The sequence below is a fragment of the Symphalangus syndactylus genome, chromosome 11 (assembly GCF_028878055.3).
Source record: "Symphalangus syndactylus isolate Jambi chromosome 11, NHGRI_mSymSyn1-v2.1_pri, whole genome shotgun sequence".
In the NCBI taxonomy this organism is placed as follows: Eukaryota; Metazoa; Chordata; class Mammalia; order Primates; family Hylobatidae; genus Symphalangus; species Symphalangus syndactylus.
This window is the reverse complement of record NC_072433.2, coordinates 90,060,958-90,074,452: the sequence shown is the minus strand read 5'-3', so window position 1 is coordinate 90,074,452 and position 13,495 is coordinate 90,060,958. Positions and strand designations below refer to the sequence as shown.

General features: G+C 38.7%; 1 protein-coding gene, 1 long non-coding RNA gene and 1 pseudogene across 22 annotated transcripts in view; 1 reads left to right on the top strand and 2 right to left on the bottom strand.

The window, feature by feature from the left end:
* Positions 1-9,331, top strand: part of LOC134731837 (uncharacterized) — a 33,305-nt gene extending 23,974 nt beyond the window's left edge. The window contains exon 3 of the long non-coding RNA XR_010114462.1: positions 6,143-9,331. This is a non-coding gene — a long non-coding RNA (uncharacterized lncRNA). The remainder of the gene's footprint in view (positions 1-6,142) is intronic.
* Positions 1,222-4,944, bottom strand: LOC129492552 (eukaryotic translation initiation factor 3 subunit K-like; annotated as a pseudogene).
* Positions 5,042-13,495, bottom strand: part of PAM (peptidylglycine alpha-amidating monooxygenase) — a 279,745-nt gene continuing 271,291 nt past the window's right edge. For 3 of the 21 annotated variants that reach the window (XM_055297702.1, XM_055297705.2, XM_055297717.2), the window contains 3 exons: positions 9,445-9,648; positions 6,527-6,580; positions 5,042-5,873 (listed from right to left, as the gene is read on the bottom strand). In XM_055297702.1, coding sequence (XP_055153677.1) covers positions 5,695-5,873; positions 6,527-6,580; positions 9,445-9,648 — 437 coding nt within the window. In that variant the 3' untranslated portion in view covers positions 5,042-5,694. Of the gene's footprint in view, positions 5,874-6,526; positions 6,584-9,444; positions 9,649-13,495 lie in introns of all 21 variants that reach the window. The other 18 variants (XM_055297713.2, XM_063612835.1, XM_055297724.2 and 15 more) reach the window with 8 other exon arrangements.

The window sequence follows — 13,495 nt, the reverse complement described above, 5'->3', positions numbered from 1 at the left end:
AGGTCCCTGGTGAAGCTCCACCTTCAGGCCTGGGATGGCATGAAGGCTAAGGTCCAGAGTGCCAGTTCCATGGACCAGAGTGAGAACTTACGGTGCTTTATCTGACTGGCCCATGGCTGCCCATGGAGCAATCAACATGTACTTCCTCTCCTCCAAAGCCCATAAGAACCCTGGACTCAGCTGTACTAGGGCATCAGGATGACCTTCCTGCAGAGAGGAACTACCCACTCTGGGTCTCCTCTCAGCTGAGTTGAGCAGACATTGGGAGGACCTGCCTGCAGAGATGAGCTACCCACTGTGGGTCTCCTCTCAGCTGAGCAGATGTCAGGATGACCTCCCTGCAGAGAGGAGCTCACCCACTCCAGGTCTCCCCTCCACTGAGAGCTGAACTCATTAGGATGAACTGCCTGCAGAAAGGAGTTACCCACTTTGGGTCTCCTGAGAGCTGTACTCTTGCTCAATAAAGCACCTCTTCACCTTATTCACCCTCCAGATGTCCACATACCTCATTCTTCCCAGACATGAGACAAGAACTCGGGACCTGCCTAACGGTAGAACAGAAGAGTGGTAACACAAACAGGGCTGAAACATGACCGTTGCTCACCACGTTGTGGGTGACAAGAAGGAGAGAAGAGACAAGGAGGGATGAGCTGTAGCCCTTCAGGGAGCCCAGACGTAGGAGCACCCGAGCCAGGGCATTGACACCCTCTTTGGGGCTCTGCAGTTCCTGGCCTCTCCAAGCTTCTGGGCCCCACTGCGTTCCCCAGTGCCCACAGTGGAAGCCACTTGTGGTATGCTTGGTGCAGCTGCAGCCTTGCAGGGAGCCAGCACCTGTGCCAGCACTGAGAGCTACCTGCCCTGCTATAGCAGCATACCTGGCTGTGCGCAGTGGCCGGACCCCACACTCACTCACTCATGCACCCCTTGCTGCTCTGTGCCTGGCTTGCCCTTGGCAGGCATGGGATCCAGGCTGGATCCTCTGACATTACCACATATGTGGAGAGTCTGAATGAAGGTAAACCCTATATAGAAGCAAGCCAAACTGAGAGGGAAGCCAAATCCTGTTTGTTTCATCTGAGTCTCTGGATCTAGCCATGCCTGGGCTTTTCAGTTATATGAATCAAACAATAATAATAATTTTATTGATAAATTGTTTATTATTATTTTCCTCATTTATTGTATCAGTAATTCTGAATAACAAGAATTTATAACAAGAACATGTTTAGTTCTTAAACTTGTTTGAATTTATTTGTGATTACTAAAGCCTAAGACAATGGTATGTAAAATAATCAAATCTAGAACTCAAAATTTCAGATCTTTTCTGACCTTAACCCAGTGTTCTTTGCAAACTCAATAGAATGGCTAAGACTGGGCCATTCTATTGAATAGCGCTGTCTCCTTATCTGGAAGTATAAGTGAGTTGTAAGAACCAGTGCAATTCTGTTGTTCTAGCTACATGCATGGTTGACACTCTTCCAATTACAGAGGACAAATTAATTACCAAATAAACAAAGCAAAGAATCACAACTACAGGGAGTTTTCATCATGAGAAATCTGCTGAGAAGGTAAAATTATTAGGCAAAGGAGTACGAGGCTAAAACTAGCATCAGAAAGGACTCAACTTACCCATCAGTTTTCTAGACAATATATGTATATTTTGAAGGCATGAAGAATTATATAGTACAATATAGTATTCTCTTTTTTTAAGTCAACAAATCTTTACTAAACACCTGCAGTTACTGGAAGAAGGCCATGATGCTGGACACACTGTCAAAGTCTATCTTCTCCACAAGGTTCTTGGGCTTAATGTTCTCTTCCTGGCTACAGATGAAGATCTGCCCTGACTCGTCAGCCCTCCAGGTGTATTTTCTCATTCACACCTTCAGCTGGCTATCCGACAGATACCCAGGCATCTCGGCCAGCAGCCAGTGGTCGATGTGCTGGTAAGTGATACCCACGACAGTGCAGATAAACATTTGGACAGAGTCTTCAAAGCCAGTTATACCTTCCAAGAGCCGTGTTTTCATCCAGGGCTTGCCAGAAGGCCTGAAAGAGGCTGATCTCCAGCAGATCCTTGAGATACAAAATCTGTCGGATGGCCACTCTTCTTGATGTGCCTGGCCAATCATGCACTTGCACAGGGTGAAGTTGGTATGTGGCAGGTTGGTGAGGGCCTTCAGCTGGATCTGGGCAGTGTCCATGGTCTGAAAAAACACTGGGTTGGACTGGTACAGCTTCAGGACAACTGGATTGGCTTCCAGATCATAGGCACTGTCCTTGGCCTGCATCTCCACATAGCATTCCAGGGTGGCCAGCTTCTCAGGATTGTTCCTGTTGTTACCCTGGAGCAACTTGCCCACATTGGCTCTCATCTGCTCAAATATCACCATGACTGCTGTCACCTTCCACAACGAGGGCTGGAAGCTAACACCGGACTGGCATGGTGTCCTCAAATACAGCATTCTTATGTGACTTATTCATTTTAAGGGAGTTTGCATAAAATGCATTTTTGTTCAAAAACAAAAAGGGTTCTATTGTCATACTTGTTTTTTATAAGTTCCTGTCTATTTTGTATTATATCTTGGTATATCTGAATAAGAGCACTTTTTTTTTTAACCAGGTTTTCATTGGTAAATCCTTTCTGTATGATGGTACAGTGTATACTCAATTTTGAAACCCAGAAAAATGCATGTCCTTTTTTTATATCAGTACTTTGGATATGTGATAGACATCTTTGTGTTTTGGTGTCTCAAAATTTTTAAGGCTATGAACAGGAATCATATTTACCATCATCAATGATTATGTTCTCTTAATTAAATCATGATACTATAAAAACACTCCAAATAGATTTGCTTATTCTAGCCTTTAGATGTGATTCAAAAATAAAAAGGAGGTTCTAGGGAGGCCACTAGTGGCCTTTCCACGCACCTAAGTTATTTCCCTGGTGGAATAAAGAGCATCAGGGGACTAAAGGAAGAAGCTGCTGCTAAGTTCTGGCCCTGAATATAATTTGCATCTGGGTCTTTTCGTGAATTGAGTTTGAGGCACTGGGGTTGATGACTTCTAGGCCTAACCATCACTCTACAGAGACCACATCTTTGAGAATATTAACTTTTTGTGCCTAAGAATGTTTTAAAGTTCAGCTACTGTCTGTAGCACTATGTTTCTTGGAGATGAACCATGGAACACCTGAATTCAAATCACCAGGAATGCTTCTTAAAAATGTAGATTTCTAGGACCCACCCAGTGCAAGGAATCAGAGACTGTGGGAAAGGGACCAAATTAGTACTTCTACAATAAGTACTCACAGTTGATTCTTACCCACATTAAAGTTTGAGAAGTATTGCTGTAGGCTACATCAACTTTGAGCTACATGTAGGTGACAGTCTGGGAAATAAGCACTAATACAAAGTCTATGGATTTAATTGTCATTCAGCTTCCTAAATATTTGATTTTATATAACATCTGGATGAGAGTTAAAAGATGCACGGTAATTTTGAAAAATAATATGCTGATTTAATAAACTAAAGAGGAAAGCTTAGAACAAAAGATTTTATGCAAATGATAATTCAGGGCCAACTCAGTGAATGACAAGCTATTCTTTTAACTCTCCCAAATCATACTCTCTAGGTACTTTAATAGAAGAAAAAAATGAAAGCACAGCTGTTTCCCTTTGCTTTTTTAATAAGTCAATTATGCCCATTTTAATTATCCAATTTAACACATTCAACAATTAAGGCATTCAGATTGTGGTGCTAACAGTCATATCAAAACACCTCAGATCCTGTCTTCCCCCTCCAAACATCTGTAAACTATAATTTATGTGAAAATATAGCTATCCACTTATTGTAACTGGCAAGATAGAATAGCCATTCTCGAAGACAATGGTTTTCAACTGTGACTACACATTAGAAACACCTGGACAAATTTAAAAACATGAACCATACCTGTATTCCATTGTAAGCCAACTAAATAAAGATCGCTGGAAAGAGTGAGTGCCCAACAATTTTTTTCTTAAATTCTCCAGGCGATCCTACTGTGGCCAGGCCTAGGATTCACTCCTCTGGGGCATTTCTCAGGCAGTACATTCTCTGACTCGATAAACGAAGTTCAGCCAAGAATAATCAGTGGAAAGATTGCCTGAAGTCAATGTCATTCATTACTATCCAGGCTACCATCTTTAATTAACCCAGGTTGGCAGAATAAAGGTGGAGTGCTAGGACAGGATTGTAATGCCTTAGCAGACTTAACCGTTTCCAAATTTCCCTTCCGTACCCTCATGTACTTTATGATTAGTCAATTACATCTGTATTATTCCAACTACTATGATGCCTGAAAAACACGGTGGCATTTTTGAAAAAGAGTTTTAGATTCCTATCATTTTAAAATGGAAAATTATCTGGTTCTTACTAACTTGCATTGATGAATTACGAAAAAGATGTTTTAAAACTAATCTGCAATCACTGTAAAAGATGAATATATTCCTATGGATACATGGAAATTTTATTTTATTTTAGAGAAAGGATCTCACTCTGTAGCCTAGGCTGGAGTACAGTGGATTGATCATAGCTCACTGCAGCCTTGAATTTCTGGGCTCAAACAATCCTTCTGCTTGGCCTCCCAAAGTCCTGGGAGTATAGGCTTGAGCCACTGTACCTGGCCTGAAATTATTTTTTAAAAGGAAAACTATTATTAGTGATCCCTACTGATGGATCATTTGCATATGTAATTTGAGACACAGGTTTCCACTTAGCTGTGATCACGTTTTATTAAAGTATTTATCCTCTGATTGATATATAGGCAAAAACCCTCTTTGGATTTTAGAAGAGCCTGACTTTACACATGTATGTACACTCAGGCTGGTTTTTAATTTATATTGGCTACCTAACAAGTATCTTCTAAATTTTGTATAATACACACATTTCTTTTAGTTGAAGACATTGAGTACGTTTCACTAATATTTGTGGGTTTGTGTAATTATTATAAAAGTTGTATGTAAAATCTGCAAATATGCAAAAACTGGGAAATACACTCTGACAGCTAATGCTCTGAAAACACTTTATTACACAAATTACATCCAGATTCTGAAAATAGTGTTCTAACAGTGTAACCATCTAAAAATAAGACATCCCAAAAACACACCAACTGAAGAAGAAAATTTAAAAAAGAATTTAAATAGAGACTTTTTATTTCCCTCATTGCAATATAATGTTAGTGATTTTAAAAAAATAGGAGATTTAGCAGCTTTGTCATCATGTAGCACAAAGTTTCTCTTTACTGCCACAGGCTGAGAATGCTGAACAGGAAAGGCACCAGAGAAAGACACTGGCAATGAAAGTGCTATTGGGAAAATACTGTGTTCAAGCAAAGAATGGGGTTATTTACATCCACCAAAAAGTCTCAGAAGTGTAAATGGGCAAATCTTCCATAGTTAGATTAGAACTATGATGGGAAAAGAGGACTGTTTCTCTAGCCTATGTTCATATAAAGACAATGGCACTGTTATGAACTTTTAGGAAACTCCTCAACTAGAAACAGAAGCCAACTTAACCAAAACGAAGTAAATAAAGTGTGTACAGTCCCACATAGACTAGTACAGTTTACAATTAAATACACAGAACTTTAAATGTGCTGAAGGGAAAGTAATCTGACATTCTGGGTAAATCTTACTCAATCTAAATCAAAGCTTGGTTTTCAGGAGGAGGAAGGTGCGAGTGCAGGCAGAGGTGCTGAATACTCCTCTTCTGATTCACTTCCATCATCCTCTTTCTCTTGGTCACTGCCCTCAGTGCTAAGCCGGTCAAACCCTTTTCGACTATAGCCCTTACGGCTTGCAAAGAAATTACCAAGGTTTAAGCCTCCACTTCCCTTTCCTGAAAAAAAGCAAACAATAACAGAATTGGGTAAAGTTCGCAGCAATGATTCTGTTTCCTTGTAAATTCTTAAATGATAAAGTCAGAAGGTGGGGATGGGAAAGGGGAGATTATTTTATTTAAAAATAAAATAGAAAAACAGACAGATGTATCCTACAGAGCCATATAGATGCTACTATTAAAATAAAGAAGAAAAACAAAAGCTCGCAAGTATTATGTATTTCTGCAGGAATATTTCATATTCACTTTCACCTCCTGCTTTTCTCCAGCTCTCTATCCAGAACTAGCCTCCCTGGAGCAGCTCCTCATTTCAATGACTTTAAGAAAAGGTCATCTTTACTATGACAAACATTGACATGCCAACAGGAGTGACAGAAAATTTGCTGAAGACAAATGAAGCCAGGTAAAAAGCAGGGGAAGAGAATTAGATAATGCAGAATGGGAAAAATAAAACTGGGAAATCTGTTGCCAGACCCATGCACTTCAGTTTAGTTTATGGTGTGCAACCTGTATTTACTCTGGGAGATGCTAAGCTGCATACAAGGTGCTTTATCTTCAGAGACAAAATACGAAATATCTCCTTGCTTTTTAAAAGACATGTGCTTGTTGACTTTGAACCAAACATGAAGGGTTCTAAAAGGTCATAGGCATACCTCTAAATCTTCCCAGTACTCTTCCTGAACTTGTCTCGAGTTTGTGTTCAGAATCTGCTAAAAAGAGATGGCACATTTCAAAATGAGTCCCAGTCATCTCCCTCAACCCATGCACTCAACTTCCAACTTAAAATCAGGAACTTGTAAATGATAAAGCAAGGCCTGGCTCTTGTCTGTATGAAATTCTAATTTTTAAGAAAGGCGGTATATTTCTGAGACATACATAAAGGACCCAAGCTGGGTTTGACTCCTGCCTGTGTCTCTTACTGGCTGTGCAATCTTGATAAATTACTTCTCTGAGCTTCGGTTTTCTCTGAGAAAAGAAAGGTCAAGGAGAATCCCTGTCTGTAAGGCTGAGATCAGACACTGCATGTGACACATTTAGAACAGTACCTGTAGATATACAGTAAATGCTCAATAAATCATAACAATTATTTCCTGATTAAAAAAATAGCTATCAATAATTGGTAAAATTTTTCAATCTTTGGTTATTACAATTTAGGAATATTTGCCTTCAGCTTTACTCTTTCTACTGACAGTACATGTCTTGAGAAAGCTTTGGATCCACTTATATCGTTTCTTCTTTATGTAAGACATAAGTGAAGGGAAAGGACATGACACCCTGAGTATTTTCCAAGCATAGTAGGTGACCTAAATATTCCCAATAGGACTGCCTATCTCCATAAAGGATAGACTCTCTTTCTTTATGGGGAGGCAGAACTCTCAATGGGTTTCATTTTTTCCCTTGCTGTGTCTTTCCCTGTACTCTTTCCCAGGCTTCATCACTCCCTCAAGGGCTCTGGTCAGGAAAGTCAGGCCTGGGGTTGTCCTGTTAGGTCTTTAACCAGGACTGAAGTCAGCATCATGGAAAAAGATAGCGGCAGATGAGAGGAAAGGGAGAAGAGAGTGATGTGGAAAGAAATAGGCAAGAAGGGAAGAAGAATCTGGTAAGGCTGTTAGAAAGCCAACAAATTAGATTGTAAGTTCTGCAAGGACATTCCTTAGTTTTGTATCCCCCTGTGCCTAGCACAGTGTCTGACATGGAGTCAATACATAAAAAGGAATGATGAATAAATGGAAGGTCTTTTATTAGGGTTTTTAATAACCTTAGACTGGATAAGATCTATCAAGAACAAATTCAGAAAAAAAGTGAGAAGCTGATCTACTACTACTACATACGAAACTGCAATTTTTCTAAGTAAAACACGGTCAAATAATGGCAATTTTCCATGGGTCTACCTGGGTCTCTACCTTCCTAACACATTCCTGTAAAGTCAGCATCATGTAACAGTGCTGTGTCACATGTGCTTTACAGCAAACAGGAGAGACCAAATCTTCCTTATTCCCTAGCCACTGCTTCTGCCAGATTGGGTTGGTTACCACCATTCCTGCCACCTGCCCTTAGGCTCCACTGTTCCTACTACTTTGTGTATTTATCACTGCACTTACCACCCTCTACTATAACTTTTTTGTTTCATGTCTCTTTCATATGTTATCTATTCTGTGAGCTCGGCTGATTTATTCATTAATTCTTTCAACAACAATTTATTAAACCACTAGTATCAGGAACTACTATTTGTGCTGGGGACTTATCAGTACTCAAGATATGGATTCTTGCTCTTTTGAAGCATCTATATAACACCATGAAGACAATGACTATGTTTATTTCTCTTTGCCCCTACTTATGATAGTTCCAGATCTGTAACATGGACTCAATAGAAGTCCTTTTTGGGAAGAGTTAACTGTATTTTTGCAGAGATTTATTGATGGCACGTGGAAAGCAAAAGAAAGTCCAAGAAAAATTCCCTTTTACAACATATTAAGCTGAATTTTCTGTTTTCTGTTTCCATGCCGTTTTCTGTGTCAGGGCTTTGCCAAGGGCACTGAATCCCTGCCATGGCTGCCTTGACCTGAAATAGGATCAGATGCTTTTTCTTGATCAAATGCTCCCCCTCTCCCTGGTCCATGGATTTCTTCCCACACACAGCTACAGACTTGCTCTAGGGCCTGGGGACCTAGCCAAGGGACTGCTACTGAGCAGTGAGAAACATGAGTTGGGTTATTTGTTCATTTATTTAGGTGTCCTAAAATAAACTCAGCACTTGAATCCTATATTGTGATAATGATTTCATAAAATACTAACTCTGGTATTGGACTCTGCCTTGTTCAGTTGTGGAAGGCTGATGATCTAAATTATAACGATTAAAAAACTATCAAATGGTTTGTTATAGAAGTAATTAATTTTCCTTGAAAACTAAGGTTTAAGACAAGTGTTTTTTATAACTTCTTAGGCCTTTTGTTACTTTATTACCAATGATTATTCATCATAACCATTGGTGGTATTAATCGAGTACTTCCTAGGTTCCAGGTATCCTGATAAATGCTTATGTACATTATTTCATCTTTGTACAACCTTGTAAGGTAACTATTTTATCCCCACTTTTTTATGAGGAAACTGGTCTGGAGAGATTAAGTAACTTGCCCATGGTCATATAGCTAGGAGCCTAATGGGAGAAAAACACAACCCGAAAAACTGACCCAGGTACTTTGAGGACTGGGCCTCTTCCTAACAGCAGATATCTCCTCCTCTGATCCTTCAGCTAATTTATACTGACTCTACTACCTGCAATTTCATATGGACTCATTAATTGGGCTTAAGCCAGTTGCTAAAAGGTAGTATTAAAGGTCATATTTTAATCTAACTATCCAAATTTCAGAGTCTCCAGATACTATTTTTTACTGTGATATTAACTAGGGACAATATTTGGAACACAGACAATAACGTCAAAAATGGTAGAAAGCATTAAAAACAAAAAAACAAAGACAGTGAAAAAAATCCCAAGCAAACTCCTGAGGATAATTAGGCCAAACACTCTTTCAAAGGCAGTTTCCAAGTTCACGGGGCTCATTTTACTTGCCTCCAAAGGCCCTTGATTTTTTCCACCGAATAAATATGGCAATGGCCAGCAGGACAACCACCGGAATAACCAGAAGGGTTGTAATGAGAACAACAGGCACTCCCGAGCCTGGCTCTTTGATCAGTTTCTGTTTCTCTTGCATCTTCTGCAATTCTGAGGAGGTGGGTTTGTTCTCCATTTTGGTTTCAACAACTGCCTCGGCTTCTTTAGGGAAAGAAGAGTTCACAATATTCAACTGACTCAAAGATTTCAAAACCCCCTTACCCACCCCTACCCAGTCAAATCAATAACTGTTCACAAAGAACTTGACTCCAGTGTACAGGGGGTTCGTGTTTTAATACCTGAATCTACCAAGCTGGCAGCAGGCATTGTGACTAGTTATTTCCACTGAATGGTTTTTCACCTTCAAATTAGTTTTCTTTTGTTCTACTTTTAATACGCTCTTTAGCTATAATTCCACAGAATATATATCCTTTTGTATTTTTCCAAAGGTAGAATTAACAAGACAGTACTGTGTAGGGGAAAGAATTGGTGTGCATACTGGAATCAAACAAACCTGGGTACAAAATCCCAATTCTCCTATATACTAGCCGTATAACTTTGGGCAAGTTACTTAAATTATCTGGGCCACAGTAACTTCCTCTATAAAACTGTAATAATAGGACCTCCTCATAAAACTGTTGGGTGTAAATGTCTGTCATAAAAAATGTATATAATAAGTGTTTTTTTTTTTTTTTTTTTTTTTTTTTTTTTTGAGACAGAGTCTCGCTCTGTCGCCCAGTCTAGAGTGCAGTGGCACAATCTCGGCTCACTGCAAGCTCGCCTCCCGGGTTCACGCCATTCTCCTGCCTCAGCCTCTCCGAGTAGCTGGGACTACAGGCGCCCGCCACTGCGCCCCGCTAATTTTTTGTATTTTTAGTAGAGACGGGGTTTCACCGTGGTCTCGATCTCCTGTGTTTGTTTCCTTGTATCTTTAGTTTAAAAATATTTTTCATGTTCAATTAATTTTTGGTACTTCATGTGGACAGCTGCACACATTAATGCTAGGATTACAAAAGAAAAAAGGAACTATGTCCTTTTCAGGCTTTTTATTATTGTTTTCAGCAAAATGTGAGTACAGACAGATGAACTGTATATCCTTTTGTTACTGATGAAAAGAACAACTATTATAATAACTAAAACCATTCTGTAACATTGGCGGGTACTGGGTAAGTATCAAGCCTAAAGTACTATTTGGGAAATTGATGCAATGAAACTATATAAGCTGCTGCAGTGATCTTAATAACTAATGATATGAAAATGAGGTTGAGCCTTGAGACATCCTTGCCCTACAAGAAGCACATATGTGTATTTGTATAGAAACTCTAGTGTACAAAGGCTAGTAAGAATTTGCCCAGACTAAAAGTTACAACCACATTTGCAGGAAGACTCACAGGTCATACATTTCTGAAATTTCAACTTCTTGGTATGCCCTTCTGCCCTACAATACAGAATGCATTGTAAAGCCTCAAGAAGATTTTGACAAAATGGTAGGGATAACACAACTGGAAAATCTTTGGTAAATGTTTAGTAGGTATAGACTCAGCTTAGTAGTTTACTGGACACTCCTCCAAATAAATGTTTCCCAAATCATTTAAGACAATGTTAATATAATTTATAATACAAACAGATGGTAGGTTCCAACTCTTTGCTTCAACATTCTGAGCTGGCCTCTTTTACAGTCTCAGTGACATCTATTGAGTACTTACACCATTGTCAGGCATCGTTTTCCTTTAATCATCACACCAAGCTTATGAGTAGGCACTATTATTATCATCACCATTTTGTAGATGACCTCATAGTCCTCCTTTCCTTCCCTGTACTATGACTAAAGGGAGACCATCCTTTGTTTTCTTTTGTCCACTCAAGTGACTCTTGAAACTTGAAAGGGAGGGAAGGAAAGGAGTTGGTTCATAGACCTAGAAGTGGTTCAAATATAACTTTTCTATGTCTAGTTTCTAAGGGGAATACAGGTGTGATTTCTATTCTTTCTGACCACTGATTTGTCTTTTTTTCTTTTTTTTGGTTGCTATAGGAAAGATGTACAAAATTGCTCTATATTTAAGCTTATTCTATATTTAAATAAGAATATTGCAATAAATAGATCATGGGAGTAAAAAACATAGGCCAAAGATGTAGGTTGGCATTTAAGAATTTGTTTCTTTTGGAAGAAGGATTTGTTCCTATTTGAAGGTGGGTATTACCAGAGCAGTTACTGCCTGTCATTTAGTAAGTTTATATGCACCTAATATACAATGGGTATACTAGGTCATATCTAGTTTCATGGGTAAGGCAGAACCAGAATTGGGCAACATTAAATGGAAGGAACTGTGGATGATACAGGTGAAAGACTAAAAGAATCAGTTTAGCATTCATAGAAAGTAATGAGAATGAGGCAATGAACTTACTAAGATATAATACATACACAGGACTTTAGAAATTCTTGATTTTCACATGAATTCTGACATTTTGAGTGTTATCTACTAAAAATACTTAAACATTCCAATTTTTGGGACTGGCTGAAATATATTTAAGATTTAAAAGATGCTCTATATTTTTAAAAGGGAGGCTAAAAATTTAAAATGTTCCATTCTAAAGAAAATAAACAATATTGCTACTCTTCATAAGGGCATTTATATGTGGGGTAAAATGCCTAAAACAATAGTTATAACTTAAGAGTCTAAGAATTCCACTGAAAGCCTGAAGAATAATTCAAATTCTGCCACTTTCACTCTTTATCCTAAATTCTTTTATTAAAAATCCCAGTAATTTGGGGCATCCATGATGAATGAAGAGTGAAGAAGCTCTAAGATTAGCCAGAACACTAGGTTTTTGGAAAATAGGAGGCACCTAGAATGCCCATTCTTTTGTCATATAAAATGCCAGGTGTATTCTGGGTAGAATAAACATGCCTTAAAATCTTATAAGAGGGCAAGCCCTTGTAGCATCTCTATAGATATTTGGAAATAAACAAATTTTCTAAAAGCTGATGTATGACAGTTTTTCTTCTTCTTTAAAGCAAAGCATTTAGAAAGGGAGGTTAGCTACGTTCCTGTGTGAGTTCACATACACACATATGTGCAAATCTGTCTCCCCCTAACAGAAGATAAATCTAGAGACCACTTGGCATTGGAATAACTGGGACAGGAAGGGAAGGACCTTCTTAATACAGCAATTGTATCCCAGTTCGTCACAGACAGAACTGAAGGCTGAAGGCAAATGGCATACTAGGAAGTAACTGGTTACGGGACATGAAAAGTGCATATAGCACCAATAAGATCATTCTTTTTTTCTTAATGTGCTTCCTTACAATGTGTTGCTTACCAGAAGGCCTAATAAGCTAACTGCACTAAAGAAGTTTTTTTCTTTTTTAAAAGTTTTATTGAAAGTGATTGGCCATTATCATCTTTTATTGGGGATGGGGGTGGGCTTGGGGGTGAGAGCTATGCTTTGGTGAGATATTGGTATACCTGTTTTATCTCTATTATCTCTATCTTTATTAGAAAGTTTAAATCCTTTTCATCAGTTTTTTTATCATCTGAAATTATCTTATCCTTACAACTTCCTTAGAACACTGGTTCTGAAACCTTTTTAATAGTAATTAGTTATATGACCATTCATAGTAGGGATAAGTGTTACCAAAGGCAACTCAAATTTGGGGATTTAAAATTAACATGTAACTACAAGGCTATTAAGTCTGAAATTGTGTTTTCCCTTCCCTTTTATAAAGGGTGGTTTGAATTAAGCTTCAAGACATTGATAAAACATAAGATCTAGAGATCCAGCATGATTTACATTCCCTTTGTAATAAGCACATAATCTTAAAGGTTTAATGAGAGCCATACGGGTTCAAAGAAGAAGAGACAACTTCATTTGGGTTTGGGTTGACTATTAAAACTGGACTGTCAAGGCAAGACATTTCAATAAAATTTACTGTTTGAATTGCTGGGTTTGACCACAAACCACTTCCACAAAGTCTGAAGGTTTCTGACCAATTGGACTCAGTGGTGTG